The sequence below is a fragment of the Anabrus simplex genome, chromosome 1 (assembly GCF_040414725.1).
Source record: "Anabrus simplex isolate iqAnaSimp1 chromosome 1, ASM4041472v1, whole genome shotgun sequence".
Classification (NCBI taxonomy): domain Eukaryota; kingdom Metazoa; phylum Arthropoda; class Insecta; order Orthoptera; family Tettigoniidae; genus Anabrus; species Anabrus simplex.
The window spans coordinates 440,015,080-440,030,701 of record NC_090265.1 but is presented as its reverse complement, the minus strand read 5'-3'; the positions used below and the strand labels follow the sequence as shown (position 1 = coordinate 440,030,701).

The 15,622-nt window shown below is 41.1% G+C and overlaps 1 protein-coding gene across 1 annotated transcript in view; it reads left to right on the top strand.

Annotated features, from left to right (window-relative positions):
* Window positions 1–888: 888 nt before the first annotated feature.
* LOC136856919 (uncharacterized) overlaps window positions 889–15,622 on the top strand; it is an 81,678-nt gene continuing 66,944 nt past the window's right edge. Inside the window, exons 1-2 of the mRNA XM_067135172.2 lie at window positions 889–1,070; window positions 1,209–1,382. Of these exons, the coding sequence (XP_066991273.1) occupies window positions 1,038–1,070; window positions 1,209–1,382 (207 nt within the window). The 5' untranslated portion in view covers window positions 889–1,037. The remainder of the gene's footprint in view (window positions 1,071–1,208; window positions 1,383–15,622) is intronic.

The following is a 15,622-nucleotide window of genomic DNA, read 5'->3' as shown; positions in this document are numbered from 1 at the left end:
AAACCACGGAAAACCACTTCGAGGATGGCTGAGGTGGGAATCGAACCCACCTCTACTCAGTTGACCTCCAGAGGCTGAGTGGACCCCGTTCCAGCCCTGTACCACTTTTCAAATTGCGTGGCAGAGCCGGGAATCGAACCCGGACCTCCGGGGGTGGCGGCTAATCACGTTAACCACTACACCACAGAGGCGGACTTACTTACATATTACGCCGTATCATTTCTCAGGCGATAATATTTCTCTAGGATAACAACCATATAACCCATATACTCCTATGTTGTGTAAGGGATTCAATGTATTCCGTTAATAATGTTAAGGCGTTTTCATTATAAATATTATTTTCATGGTACGAAATGTAACAAGCTATTTCTGAAATTGCCTGGGGTGAGGATATAGTTTGTTCAGTTGTGTTCCTGTACACACACTGGTTTCATTTCATTAGTATTAAAAGAGCAAAGAAGATTGCCACTCATCTGATTTAGTACAAGGTAATCACTCATAGATGGCAGGCCATACTCCTGCTCGAGTACTGCTCGACCTAGATCGAGTAGTGACGTCATCAGCTCGAGCCGCTCGAGCTGCGCTCATGCCCATCCCTAGTTCAATGATATGCTCTCGCGCCAATTCTCTTTGTTTTGACAACCGTTAACATGGCTGCCACTTATCAACTTGCTTCAAGCCCTTGAGCGCTGATGACAGGCATACAGCCCCTCTATGTTATTCTAGCTCGTTGCTTCCGCCTCTCTATGTTATTCTAGCTCGTTGATCAGCAAGCAAGCAAGTTTTGTTTAATGACAATCTAGGGACTTTCTTCTTATGAAGTTAGCGACTAAATACGAATATGGGTTGGCAACACTAAGATTTATATATAGTACTTGTGGCGGGCCGGGGAGTATTTGGAGTGCTTGGATTCAAAATTGAACTGGACGTCTCAGTCCCATCCAATCTTCTCAAGAAAGAAAGAATTGGACGCATGGGAAACAAAGTTATCTGTCTAAACAACAGCAACAAGAAGAAAGTTACCTGTCACAAAGAAAATGTTATACGGATCTGATATGGATTTGTCTAGGGTAGTTTATCTTACTTATTTGTCGTGTTCTCTTTTATGATGTATAGGCCCTACTGTTTGGAGCGATCTGTCATCGGTAGAATGGGTTTTAACAGTGTTAGTACGAGCTAGGTTTTGACGTGAACTTCCTTTGTTTCAGGCAATCTGTAATACATTCAAGCGTGTGAAGGAAATATGCAGAAACATTGACAATGGCATTAATATTCTCAGTGAACAACGTTTTAATGTACACATACAATCTTCTGACGACAGAAAAGTGCAAAACGCAGAGGAAATCATAGAAGTTATTGATAAAGATATGGAAATTTTAATGGTATGTTATGGAAAAACTCTCTCTCTTGGAAAAATAGCGACGTTTGACGTATGTTTGCACGTCTGTACCGTGTAGCATGTCGAACGGGATTATTTCTTATACGAATATACTTTTATTTTGTCCTTTTGTTCAAAATTGTCTACAACTGCCCCAGTGGGGTTGAGTTTTGGGAATTGGGCAGGTGTATGAAAGACATGTCCCAAAGATAAAGTCATAACTATCATCTGGATGGTGAACTACACACTGGACGAGTTGGCCGTGCAGTTAGAGTCGCGCAGCTGTGAGCTTGCATCCGACAGATAGTGGGTTCGAATCCTGCTGTTGGCAGCCCTGAAGATGGATTTCCGTGGTTTCCCATTTTCACACCAGGCAAATGCTGGGGCTGTACCATAATTAAGGCCACGGCCTCTTCCTTCCCACTCCTAGGCCTTCCACATCCCATCGTCGCCATAAGACCTATCTGTGTCGGCGCGCCGTAAAGCACATAACAAAAAAAATAAAAAAAATCCAAGTTTGCTGCATAGACAGTCCGTGACATAGCAGTGCAGCACTGAATGAAGAACACGGTATATGTACACTCACTTTCCTAGCTAGTTTGAATTTTTAGGGAGTTGAAAACAAGGCTACACAAAAAATTGGCCATCAAAACAATGTACGTTATTAATTTTATTCGCAAGAAGAGTTGATTCTTGCAATCCTACCACCTGCACAGTATTTCAAGAAAGTCATCATCTGTGATGGCCAGTGTTTGTGTAGATGAATGTACTGTATGTTTGTTTACACGCTCTGATATGCAGTTTAATGTTCAGATCACAATACATGTACCATACAGCAGCAGATCCTAATTTCCCAGTGAATAGGTTTATATAAATTGAATGGTGAAGAAATGTACTAAAAGATATTTATACTCTGAAATTCATGTTTTGCTGTCACTAACAAAATAAGTAGGAAAGATAAAGGCATAAAACATTAAAATATTTTAGAAATATGGCATCATAGAGTAATGAGATTAGTATGGAATGCTAGTAACATACCGTCTGGATGAAAGCAGTTATTGCCCCTATCTATACGGAAGAGAATAGGAAGGATTGAGGTACGGTATTTCATTGATCAGTACACCTGGCAAGGTGTTCACTGGTAATTTGATTTGATTTGATTAGTTTATTTATCATCGACAGAGTTATTACTTCTCCAGTTGTATGTATTTTGGGTATTCAGCCCGAAGGCTGATTCGATCCTCAACAGCTGTCATAGATAGCCTAGGTGTCACTAAAGAGGCATGCTAGGGAAATGAGGAGTGAGGTAGTTTCCTGTTGCTTTCCTCACTGAGCCAGAAGTTGCTAAAATTACATGTAATTCTGCCAAGCCCATTGAAATGCATGCACCAACCGAAATTATGAGCGATATTTTCACACTATTCATAGCAGGGACTGGCTGCATAAGGAATGGTATTACTACCATCGCTCATACCTCGGTCACTTTCATATTGTTAAAGACGAGACTGAGACAGGTTATTGAAAGTAACATATTTATTCCAGCTTATACCAAAATACACATTGCACTGAAAATACTACATCTTGCCAATTACAGATAATACAAGGATTGGTGCAAAAGTCATGGCACCTATTTTTTTCTTGTAGATATGTCAATGGATCAGAAACGTATATGTGTCGTGTGGAAGTTCTGCAGGCATAGTGTGTATGCAGAACAACAGATGGCTCTGTGATATCTGGTAGTAGCACAGCGAGGGCTGTGAAATCAGTCAGTTGGTGAGTGTCGTGTGAGACGGAAGTAACCCGTGTTGAGCAGCGCGCTTACATCAAAATAGCCGTTCTCCGAGGGAGAAATGCGATGGCATGTCACAGTGAATTAGTGGAAGCCCTTGGGAATAATGCCCTACCATACCGTACAGTAGCACGGTGGGTAGGAAAGTTTCAGCAAGGACGTGTGTCAACCAGTGATGAGCAACGTTCGGGACGACCTGTCAGTGTGCGGACGGACGTGGCATATGCCATCATCGAGCAGCTCCTGGATGAAGACGATGGACGCTACTGGAGTTACAAGAGGGCAAGTGGCATCGAGAAACGCACCGTCCACAGGATATTGCATAATGAGCTGTAGCTGCGCATAGTCGCATCGCGGTGGGTACCGCATGCACTGACAGAAGTTCAAATGTGGGTGCACTATGCAATATGCTCCGATCACCTTGCACGCTGGCAACAGGACGGCGATCAATTCTTGTCACAAATAATCGCCATCGATGAATTTTGGGCCAGGGCATATGAACCAAAACTGAAAAGTCAGTCCGCGGAGTGGCGACATGCTGGATCACCAAGGAGGCAGAAGGTCCGTCAGAAGTCTTCCCCAGTCAAATTGATGGTGATCGTCGCGTATGATGTCAGGGGTGTCATTGTTTGCCACTTTGTTCCACATGGCAGAACAGTGGCCGCACAGTACTACAGGGACCTCCTGATGCAACAGGTACAACGTGGCCTTCAGGAGAAACGTCCAGATCTTGTGGACAGTGCAATAATCCTGCACAACAATGCAAAACCACATAAAGCAGAGTGTGTAGGGCAGCTACTGCGACGTTGGAGATGGGAAGAATTGGAGCATCCACCGTACTCTCCCGACATTTAACCCTGTGACTTTGATCTCATTCGAAAGATTAAGGAACCACTACGTAGTAGGCAATTTGCAACATGAGAGGACATTGCTAATGCTGTGCGCCAACAAGTAACCCGATTCACACAGGGTGTGGCAAATGTTGAGGCAGATGGTATTCAGTACCTCCCACATCGTTGGCAGCATGTGATGTCAGTAGCAGGGGACTACTTTGAGGGTCTTTAGGCCCAGGTTTGTCATGTCAACTTTATGTGTACTGTGTTGACATTCTTTTGCACCGGGAAGGCCATATTGCCCTGTATACTACCGTAATAAATTAGTCGTCTACGATATTTCAGTACTATTCATTGTCCACACATGTAGTTAACACATTGTCCTTTCATCTGTATATGTCACATTTCAAGAAAAAATGATGATGTGACTTTTGCCCCAACCCTCGTATAATAAATTCAAATAATAATAATAACAGTACTAACAACTAATAATAATAATTAAAAAATGCCGGTAGTTTCATAGACCCTTCATGGCTTAAAGAGGTGAAAAAGTATATTAAAATTACGTGAAACGATATCTGAAGTAGCGTAGAGGAGAGATGTTCCCTTGTCATAAGGCAGAATCTATAACCAATCTAGACCAATGGTTCTGTCACTAGCTGGACTTAACCTATACAGACCAATGGTTTTGTCACTAACTAAACATAACCTGACCGGGCGAGTTGGCTGTGCTGTTAGGGGCGCTCAGGTGTGATCTCGCATCCGGGAGATATTGGGTTCGAATCCCACTGTCGGTAACCTGAATATGGTTTTCCGTGGTTTCCTGTTTTCACACCAGGCACACCTTAATTAAGGCCACAGCCGCTTCCTTCCCACTCCCGAGCCTTTCCTGTCCCATCGTCGCCATTGCAACGTAAAGCAAATAGCAAAAAAAACTAACCTGTCCAGACCAGTGGTGTTCTCACATGGGATACTAGAGACCAGAGGGCCGTTTCGCGGTTCTAACCTGTGGGCTAACACCTCCAGTCCCCCCTTGTTTGTCCCCAGTCCAGTTGTCTTGTCACAAGTCGGACGTAACCTATCCAGACCAGGAATTTTATCCATCGCAGTGGTCTTGTAAAGATTTGTAATTTCTAAGTTGGCAGCCTTATATTGTTATTGTGACAGACTTGTGTCACCTGTGAGACATTGTCCGAGCTGTGCAATGTACTGCTAATTTCTATAACATCGTCTGAGCCATGCCATGTTGGATCCCTCCACGAAGGATCTACAGAATTTTTGCCAATAAAATAACTTGAAGCAATATACGATATATACATATTTACAAAACACTTACGGAATAAGAGCACATTAAAAGCGATATGCATTTGAAATGAGCGATGGATAAAAGAAGCAAATATCCAGTTACCAAAATTTCAGAACAGGATACAAGGAAATCTCTGTCTACGAGGCGTCCATAAGATGTCTACGTATTTCACTAGCGACGAGCGGAATACATCCACCATCCCACTAATTTCATTCAGGGATCTTAGAGGATGCATAAACCACAAGTTCCTGCTATATAAGTTCTTCATCTGAGTAAGTGAAAAGTGACAGTCTGTCTGGTGTTACAGAAAGGAACATGGATTGGTAGCAACTGGAGTAATTTAGGACAATCAGAGAAATTCCGGATACATTTGTTAAGAAACGCGCATTAACATACTTGTGCCTAATACTAAGTGACCCAATATGCATCTTTGTACAAAAGAGATCATAATCTATCGATGACAGCTTGGTAGGCCTACACTAACACTTTTTACTGATCCAGTTGGAGAATCTGATTTGTACTCGCTCTAAGGCATTAATTAAGTATTGCTGAGAAGGGATCGAGACTTCAGACCATATAAGTGAAAAATAAAGGGTTTTCACTGAGGCAACAGGTTTAAAACTTTTTGCAGTTTCTTTTGAAGCAGCCTAACTTTTTAAATGCCTTATTGATGATATGTAACACATGGTTATTGAAGGATAACCCATTTTGATTACTAAAAACGCCAAGATCATTAATTTTGGTAACGCCTCACTTCTTGGCCCATTATGTAATACAGTGGAACCTTGCATTGCGAGCATAATTCGTTCCGGCAACATGCTTGTAATCCAAAACGCTCGTATATCAAAGCAACTTTTACCATAAGAAACAATTGATATGAGGATGATTCGTCCACAACACAAAAATATTTATTCGCATACCATTTCTAAAACAAAATATAACGTAAAACAAATTAAAGTGCACTTTTCCTTACAATAGAATCATTGTTGGTGTGAGGGAGACGAGAGGTGACATGGGAAGAGTTACTGTGTAGCATGAATTTCACTAACGGAATCACTGCAATCTGTTGGCTCACTGGAATTGTTTTCTTTTTGTGCAACTTTAATGAGGAACCTGTCCAATGACTGTTGCTTTTGCCTCTGTTCGAGGATTTCACGAAAATGTGACATTGCATTGTCACTGAACTGATTCATCGCTCGCAGTGCTACAGGCTTATTCGGGTGGTGTTTCTCTACAAATTTTGCACCATTTCCAACATTTTGCACTTCCCCTGAATCTCAGTTGAAGTGAGAGATTCCATTGACGTTTCCTCCTCCTCTTCCCCAGACGAGATCTCCATAACACCCTCCTGTTGTTCACGATGCAGGTCCATCAGTTCGTTGGTGGTCAGTTCCTGGCTATGTTCTTCCACCAGCTCTTGAATGTCCACGTCATTCACCTCCAGCTCCATAGTCTTCCTTAAGGACACAATTTCATCAACAATCAGTGGCTCATTGTCACCAACAATCCCCTCAAAGTCACGTCCACGAACACAGTCAGGCCACAGCTTTCCCCAAACGAAAGTGAGAGTTCTATTGGTGACTCCATCCCCGGCCTTATCAATGATGTTCAGGCTGTTCACGATGGGGAAATGATTTCTCCCAAACTCACGGAGGGTAAGGTTTCTTCCTTCGGTCACTACAAAGCATCGTTGAAATAGTGCTTTGGGATATAGCTTCTTGAAGTTCAAAATGACTTGCTGATCCATTGGCTGGAGTAGTGTTGGGAGGAAGGAACTTACTCTTAACTAACTTGAGTTCCTCCAGTAAGTCGTCCTCAAAACCTCAAGGCCTGGAGGGTGAGAAGGAGCATTGTCCATAACCAGCAAGACTTTGAGCAGCAGATTATTTTCTGAAAGGTATTTCTTCAGTACAGGACCAAAGACCACGTTCATCCATTCAACAAATGCACAGGGGAGGTGTAAACGTAGGCACACGTGACCCTTGTATTGCGGAACCTCACTCGCTTATCAAGTTACAATTTATTTAAAATGTTTGCTCGTCTTGCAAAACACTTGTAGACCAATTTACTCGCATTCCAAGGTTTCACTGTGCGTGAATTGAAAGTCAGGTTGGGAATACACAACTGGAAGAGATAGATTATTTCAAGCATTTAGGATGTGTATTCACCCAGTTGGTACAGTAAAACGTTCTCAAAGCAGAACTTCAATAATGCGGAAACTTGTCCACTACAGAATATTTTCTCATTCCCAGCAAAACTTAAGGCATTATAATGTTCTTACTTTTGTATAATGCGGAATCTCAACATGGAAACGGAAATGAAAAATGAAAATCTACTTGTACAGTGTGGAAAATATTAGGAACTGTTGTAGTCCTATGTAAAATATTTGTGCATTTCTGGTGCTGGAATGATCAATGATGTTGTTTGGACAAACTGACCCATGTGCCTGGAGTGATAAACCGGATGGTGGAACGAATGAAGAAAAACGCGTTGGCAATATCCAACTTGTGTCGTGCAAGAAACTTTCCCTTCGAGGCAGAGAATTTCATTCGAAGTGATGTACAACTTATGACACACCACATTTTCGAATCAGTTGCAGCCCTTCAAGCAGTGTGAAAGGCCAAGAAAGAGGAAGAGCCGGAAGATGAACAAGAAGATCAAGATCGAAACAAGATTTGAACCCACCAACAGGCCCACAGTGCTTTTGTGACTTAAAGCAATTTGCCATTACATCTGACTCTTCCATTCTTCTTGAACTAATGTACTCAGCTCAGGACTGCATCCAGAAAGACATTGTTAGAAAGAAGAGGAAACAAGTTTGTTTGGTCTTTGGAAGAAAGCTTATTGTTGTGAAGTACTATGTAGAGTTTAATGATGGGAATACATTTAAGGAGCGTATATGCAGTGTTCTGAAATAGTTTTATATAGTGCTGTGATAGTGCCAAATTTGCATACTGTGTATTATCATCGTCATCTTAGCATATGTCCCGCAATGGAGGAGGGTCCGCTATTTTGTAAGCCAATCTCAATTTGGTTCTATTAAGGGCATCATTTGGAACAGGATGAACGTAGTGCACGACTTCTTGAAGGCGATCAAGCCAGCGTTTCCTTGGCCGACCACGTGGCCTATTTTCAGATGGTATGATATGAAGTGCCATCTGTACAATAGATGAACCTTCTCTACTACGCATTACATGGCCATACCACTGAAGTAATAATGAAGTGCACTAATAATAATTAACAAATCTGTGTACTACAGTACTACGTACATCAATCTCGATAGCCAAGCATCATGCGTAAGCTCTAAATAATATTTTAAAAATCTGTATATTGTACCATCGTTGAGGAAAGGGAATGAGGGAATGAAGCCATTGAGAGGCACTGGATTGGAACCTGCAGGGTAAAAGGAGGAGAGGAAGGCCCAAACAAACGTGGCGAAGATCTGTACACATGGAAGCAATGGAAGAAGGCAAGACCTGGAGAGAGGTGAAGAGGTTGGCTGGCAACAGGATCAGATGGAGATGCTTTGTTGATGCCCTATGTTCCACAAGGAACGACAGGAATTAAGTCAAGTAAGTCATATTGTACCATGTTTTGTGTAACGGTGGTGGTGATTGGTGTTTTAAGGCAAAAACACAATGTTTTGGGTAATATGGAAACTTGTCTAATTCAGGGGAAAAAAATGGTCCCTTGCAACTCTGCTTTGAGCAAGTTTTACTGTAGTACAGAAAGTGAGATAGATCATCTAGAGCAATATGTTGCACAGATTCAAAAGCTTTGGAAAAGTCTGTGTACATGGATGGCATCAACCTGTTTGCAGTTGTTTACTGGGCTAGATATGAAGTGGGAGTACACTGCAAGAGTGAGTGGTTATTGAGTGTTTCTGGACAAAACCATGCTGGATAATGTTAACCCCCTCGACTCATTTGATGTGATGTTCACGCGAGCATAGGCAAGGCCTTCAACTCAAATGAAGAGACATTCCATGCTTTGCGCCGAGTCATATGTACTAGTTTATATTTTTACCACCCCTCCAAAGATTTCCCTTTTGTGATCTTCTATGAATAGAACAGGAATGTGGCTTGTTTACAGCTCAATTTATTCACCAATTGTAGCCTCTGAAAGCACAAACATTTCACCATGCGTCAGTCAGTCCCGTAGCCATGGTTCTGGACGTAGTAAAGGCTAGTGACAGCAATACTATTGCTGAGTTAATTGAAAGTGTTTTAGATTTGGAGGACAGTGATGGTGATTATGATAATATTAAAGAAGAGATTTTGCGTGAAAGTGACACTTGATCTGATATGAGTGGCTGTGAAATCGTACCCAAAGCCCCGCATGTGAAAGCAAAACGTAGTGACTTGGTGTGGGTTAGTAATAGTGATAACTAAGGGGCGGATTTTAATGACATCATATTTTTGTTTGAAAAGTCATATTTTAGACAAATTTATGATATTGGTCATATTTCTGCTTGATGCGCCATAAAGTCATATTTCCTGTCATATTCTAAGAATTTTCATATTGAGTGAATTTTTGTGGCAAGCTATTCAGCGAGGGAATCTTGCTGCAATTGTTACGGAGTCTATTTGTGGACTGAATATTACTCTGTATGCGGGAATGGGCAGGTAGCAGGTAACTGGAATTATGAACAAGGGATCTTATTGGAATTTTCTAATGAGGAGCACGAAGTGATTGACAATACTCAGAAGAAAAGCATCCTAGGGTGCATACGTAACTATTGAACTAGTATTTCTGTTTCCTAGAAAATAGAGGAATGTCTGGCCTGTTTTAAGACCACTTCTCCATTGTAGTTTCAACATGCCTAACCCGAAGTGTTCGGAGAGTGTGAAATTAACGCAGTTTGTTCAGGAATTTGGAGAGCAGAATTTTAGTAGTGGTGGTGTTATTTTATATTGTAAACTATGTGAAGTGAAGGTATGTGCTCAGAAATGTTTTAATGTGCTACAACTGAACATCAGAAGTGCTTAATATAATCTTCCGCTGCAGAGAATAGGCAGTGTTTGCTTTTTGAAAGGGCCTCATGTGCAGCTAATGCTCTGTCAGACTACAGATCGGAATTCTGTAAGGATCTCTACAGGATGATGGTTACTTCAAATATTCCCTCAAAAAGTGAACAGTACCGGCTTCAGATTCTTCATACAGAATAGAGAAGTATTCCCAATGAATCACCTTTGAGAAAATTTTATATTTCAAGTCTATGAAGATGTTTAAAAGAAAATAAGATCTGAAGTTCTCAGTCACAAGATATGGGGTTCATTGGACAAAAGAACTAACATACAAGGTGCGTTCCATAAATAATGCGACCAAATTCATAAAAAATCATTTATTGAATATATTCGTACAAATAATCAAAAATCTTCAAAATAGCACCCTCTTGCGTCGATACACTTCTGGAGGCGGTGTTTCCATTCCTGGAAGGCCTTTTCCGGAATGTCTTTTAAGAGCCGATGTAACATGTGCCTGGATTCTTTCAATCGTGTCCCAGTGTTTTCCTTTCATGACTCCTTTTAACCGAGGAAACAAAAAAGTCAGGAGGAGCCAGGTCAGGACTGTAGGGAGGCTGAGGAATCAATGAGGTGTTGGTCCTGGCCAGGAAATCGTTGACATTGAAGGCGCTGTGACTCGGCGCGTTGTCGTGATGAATTCCACGTGTCCTTGATGTCGCTTCGGCAGCGCGAGACCCTCCTTGTCAGTCTTTTGAGCAATTCCAAGTAGAAAGCTGAGTTCACTGTAGTCCCGGTAGGTACGAATTCGTGGTGGACAATGCCTCTGACGTCAAAGAAGACAATGAGCATGGTTTTGATCCTGGACTTGCTCACGCGTGCCTTCTTGGGACGGGGCGATGATGGGGTGTGCCACACTGAACTTTGCCTTTTTGTCTCAGGGTCGTATTCAAAAATCCATGACTCATCACCGGTGATAACTGAGTAAAAAAAAAAATTTGGATCATTTTCACACATTTCCAACATTTCTCGGCACCGAAGCACTCGCATGTCCTTTTGTTTGTCGGTCAACACTTTTGGGACCAGTTTGGCACACACCTTTCTCATGTTCAAATCTTCGGTCACAATGCGGAAAACGGTTGTTTTTGCCATGTTTAGAGTTTGTGCTATCAATTGAAGGCTCAGCCGTGTCTGTCAGAGTTCAAACAATCGCACACGCGCGTCACATTTTCGTTGACTCGTGAGTTTGATGGCCATCCACTGCGAGGTTCATCGGTGATCTCCTCTCGGCCCTCCATGAACGACTTGTGCCATCGGAAAACTTGTGATTTGGACAAGCAATCGGTCCCAAAGGCCTGCTGAAGTAATGAAAACGTTTCGGTGGCGGATTTCCAAGTTTAACGCAAAATTTGATAGTGTACTGTTGCTCTACAGAACGATCCATTGTGCCGTGTTACATGAACTCAAAACGGGCTTGATGGAAACGCACGTCCTGACTCTCCGGCAGCTCGCTGCCGAATGAGACAAAGAGCGTTTGACGCTAACACCCCCCCCTCCACCTAGCCCAGCAGGTTAGAATACGCTGTGGTGTACATTTGCGTCAGAAAAAAATTGGTCGCATTACTTATGGAACGCACGTTGTAAATGGGAGGTACATAGCTAACGTAATTATTGGCATTCTGAAAGATGACAAGCCCGGTAATGTGTTTCTCCTGACGTGTGCGGTTTTAGAGAAAGTATATCATTCTTCCGTTGCAGTGCTGTTTGATGATGCTATGAAGTTACTGTGGCCAGATGGGATAAAAAGAAACAACATGCTAGCCTACTTCTTATAAATGATGCCACCCCGTACACAAAGAAGGCAATCAAAGGACTAAATCTACTTTATCCTAAAATGGTCCATGTAACATGCCTTACGTAGAGTGGCCGAAGAGGTTTGGATTAACTACCCTGAAGTAGATAATGGCAAGAAAATATTCCTGAAGACTCCCCTTCGAATTCAAAAGTTGAGAGAAACTGTTCCTGCTCTGCCTCTTCCACCTCAGCCTGTCCTTACTTGTTGGGGAACTTGGCTCGACGCTGTTCAATATTACTGCAGCAATTATGATTCCTTCAAGACGGTTGTTCAGGAAATGATCCTTGCGATTCAAATGGATTGTGAAAAATTTGTTTACTTCTGCCAGCTTGGTTGGAAATTTGGCGTTCATATAATCGAATTTCAGTGTGAAACCAAGAGCAATTATTCGTCTTGAAATTGTAGGGCTTCCACTAAGTGACAAGTTGGATATTGTGATGAACATTGAGTGTGATTTAAAGAAATGGAAGGATGAAGTGGCTAAAAATATTTCTGAAAAACTGCAAAGAGTGCTGTTCTCAAATGAAGGTTATTCGCTGCTTTGTAAGATAATTGAAATTCTTTGTTTACACCATACATTTGGGGGTTTTCAGCAGCATTTTCCTCCGGAGGACATAACCTCGTTCAAATCTTCCCCCATAACATCGTGTGACATCGAGCGGAGTTTCTCCAGGCACAGAAACATTATGTCTGACTACCAAAGAGGGTTTGAGTTCGACAGTTTGAAAATGCACATAAACATCCAGTACAATTTCACTGCCGGAAAGGAATACTAAGACCAGGTATGGATATTTTCATCGTCATTTTTATAGAAATTTTTCAAATCACAACTAGTTAAATACTCTATTAGATCATCCTTTGCTAATTATTTCTTGATTCATTGTAAATATTAATGGACAAAATGTGATGATTTCTGTCATATACAAACCGCCTGGTATAACAGATATGACCGAATTTTATTATTACATGTGATAAATATCATAACACACATAGTAAGAGCTTGACAGTCGTCAACATCTTTTAGCTCATAACATAACAAGTTACTCTCACCATCGTCAAATGGTAAGTGTACACGATTTCCACCTAAAATTTATTATGATATTTTTCATAAAATTAACACCATGCTTCTGGTTCCTTTTTACAGATTCTACTTTTGATCCAACATTCAACACGTTAGCTACATTCAACTGTCAAATTGCCTTTTCGACCAGCATGTCAACAAACCTACATGTCTTTATAACATTGTTATAGCATATCAAATGAGATGGTCCTTAGAGGTCCAATATCAACATTGTATATTAATCTTCAATTACAACCTCGTACTTCTTTCATCAAAGTGAACCACAACATCACCATATGCTATTGATTTTTTACTTTTATCTTACGTAAACAAATCATTACAGGTCACTTGACCATCTTTCAACATTATTTTATTCAACATTATGCTTTAAAAAATACGATTTTGATTGTGATTCTCATTATTATCTAGTTCTAACCGCTAGTCGGCCAACATCATTTTATAGCAATTTTACCACTTGTCTATAACAAAATATTGCTTTATTCATTTTACTTATAATAGTAGTCTTCCAATATCACTATTGCAAATACTTTCACCAAATGTAAACTTCTCACTCATAGCATAGCTTTAACACCAACTTTGTGCTAGTCTTTTCCATATGTTAATTCTATTTCAAGTCTCTTCAAAGCTTTTTATAAATTAGTTTTATTTTATTGTAAATCAGATGCCTGATTTTATTTCAAGGTTAAACCCATGGCTGATGATGCCTGTATGTAAGGCGAAACATGTACCATTTTAATTAACATGTCAGTGTAATTAAACAAAGACAAGATTTATTGTATTGATTAGGTGGCCAAATTGATAAAATAACTTATTGTTATTATTTCAATCGATATGACCAATTTCCAAACCTATTTACTAGACTTCCAGGCTATTTATGAACACACAATCATAACACTATGCAACAAATTTTAAGGTCACAAAAACTTTTTCGAAAATGTAGGCGTTCTTTATGTATTTCGTCCTCCTGAATTCGAAAATGATACTGAAAACATCGTATCACCTACAGTTTTTGCACAAATTGCATAAATTTGTAATTAATGGTACGGTAATGCAATTTAGTGGTATTATAATAATATTCTGATTGATATTCTGAGCTTCATAGGGGGTTTTAGTGTTTATTATAATAGACATGAAAAATACCATATGAAGCTCAGAAGCGGTACATCGCTTTCAGCTGTTCAACACTTACGCTCCCAGTGGCACGTAGCGAACTGTCATATTGCAAACGACGCTGCCTTTCCGTCACTGTGTTGTGTTTATGGTAGGAAGTACGTGTTAGTCTTTGTGCAGAATGTCTACCCGAGGTTGTGTAAACTCTCCTAACAGTTTTTGTTATATATGTGGTGAACTTGTGGTGAAAAAGGACCGAAGAAACATTACTACTTTCATGAAAAAGGTGTACCATGCCTATTTCGGAGTGAAACTTGGTGACATCGATAAACCATGGGCTCCACAGGTCGTGTGCATTGTGTGCGTAGAAAATTTACGACGGTGGGTGGCAGGAAAGAAGAAGTCATTACGATTTGGCATTCCTATGATCTGGCGAGAGCAACAGGATCATACTGAGGACTGCTACTTCTGCTCTTGTAAGGTAACTGGTTTCAACAAGAAAAACAAGAAGACTATTGAGTACTCGAACAACATTCCCTCAGCTATTTGTTCTATTCCACATGGCCCGGATTTACCTATACCACAGCCTCCGCAGACATTATATATGGATGACAGTGATGACATGGATGCCGTGCAGGAGACGGGTGATACTGACTTTGAAGTAGGCACAGATGAGGCCCCTCTTCTGTTCACTCAGCCAGATCTAAAGGATATAGTCCGTGATCTAGGACAGTCAAAGGATAAAGCAGAGCTCCTAGGGTCAAGACTGCGTGAAAGACATTTCTTAGCACCCGGAACGTCCGTTACATTTTGTAGAAAAAGGGACTTGATATTCATGCAGTTTTTTTCTCAAAATGACGTGTTAGTGTACTGCAGTGATGTAGAAGGTTTGATGGGTCAGTTCAACATTCCGTACGCACGCGGTGACTGGAGACTGTTCATTGATTCATCTAAAAGAAGCCTGAAGGCAGTTCTGCTGCACAATGGTAACATGCATGCCTCAGTACCTGTTGGCCATTCTGCACACCTGAAGAAAACATACGACAACATACCATTCATAATGAGAATCAAAATTGGATGGTGTGTGGCGATTTGAAAGTGTTGGGTATGCTTCTAGGACAACAGACCGGATATACCAAGTTTCCTTGTTTCATCTGTGAATGGGATAGTTGTGCTCGTGACAAACATTGGGAGCAGAAGCAGTGGCCCCGAAGGTTGGAATTGGTTCCAGGGGACAAAAATATCAAGTGTGACCCTCTAGTGGAAAGAGACAGAATACTCTTGCCACCTCTGCACCTCAAACTGG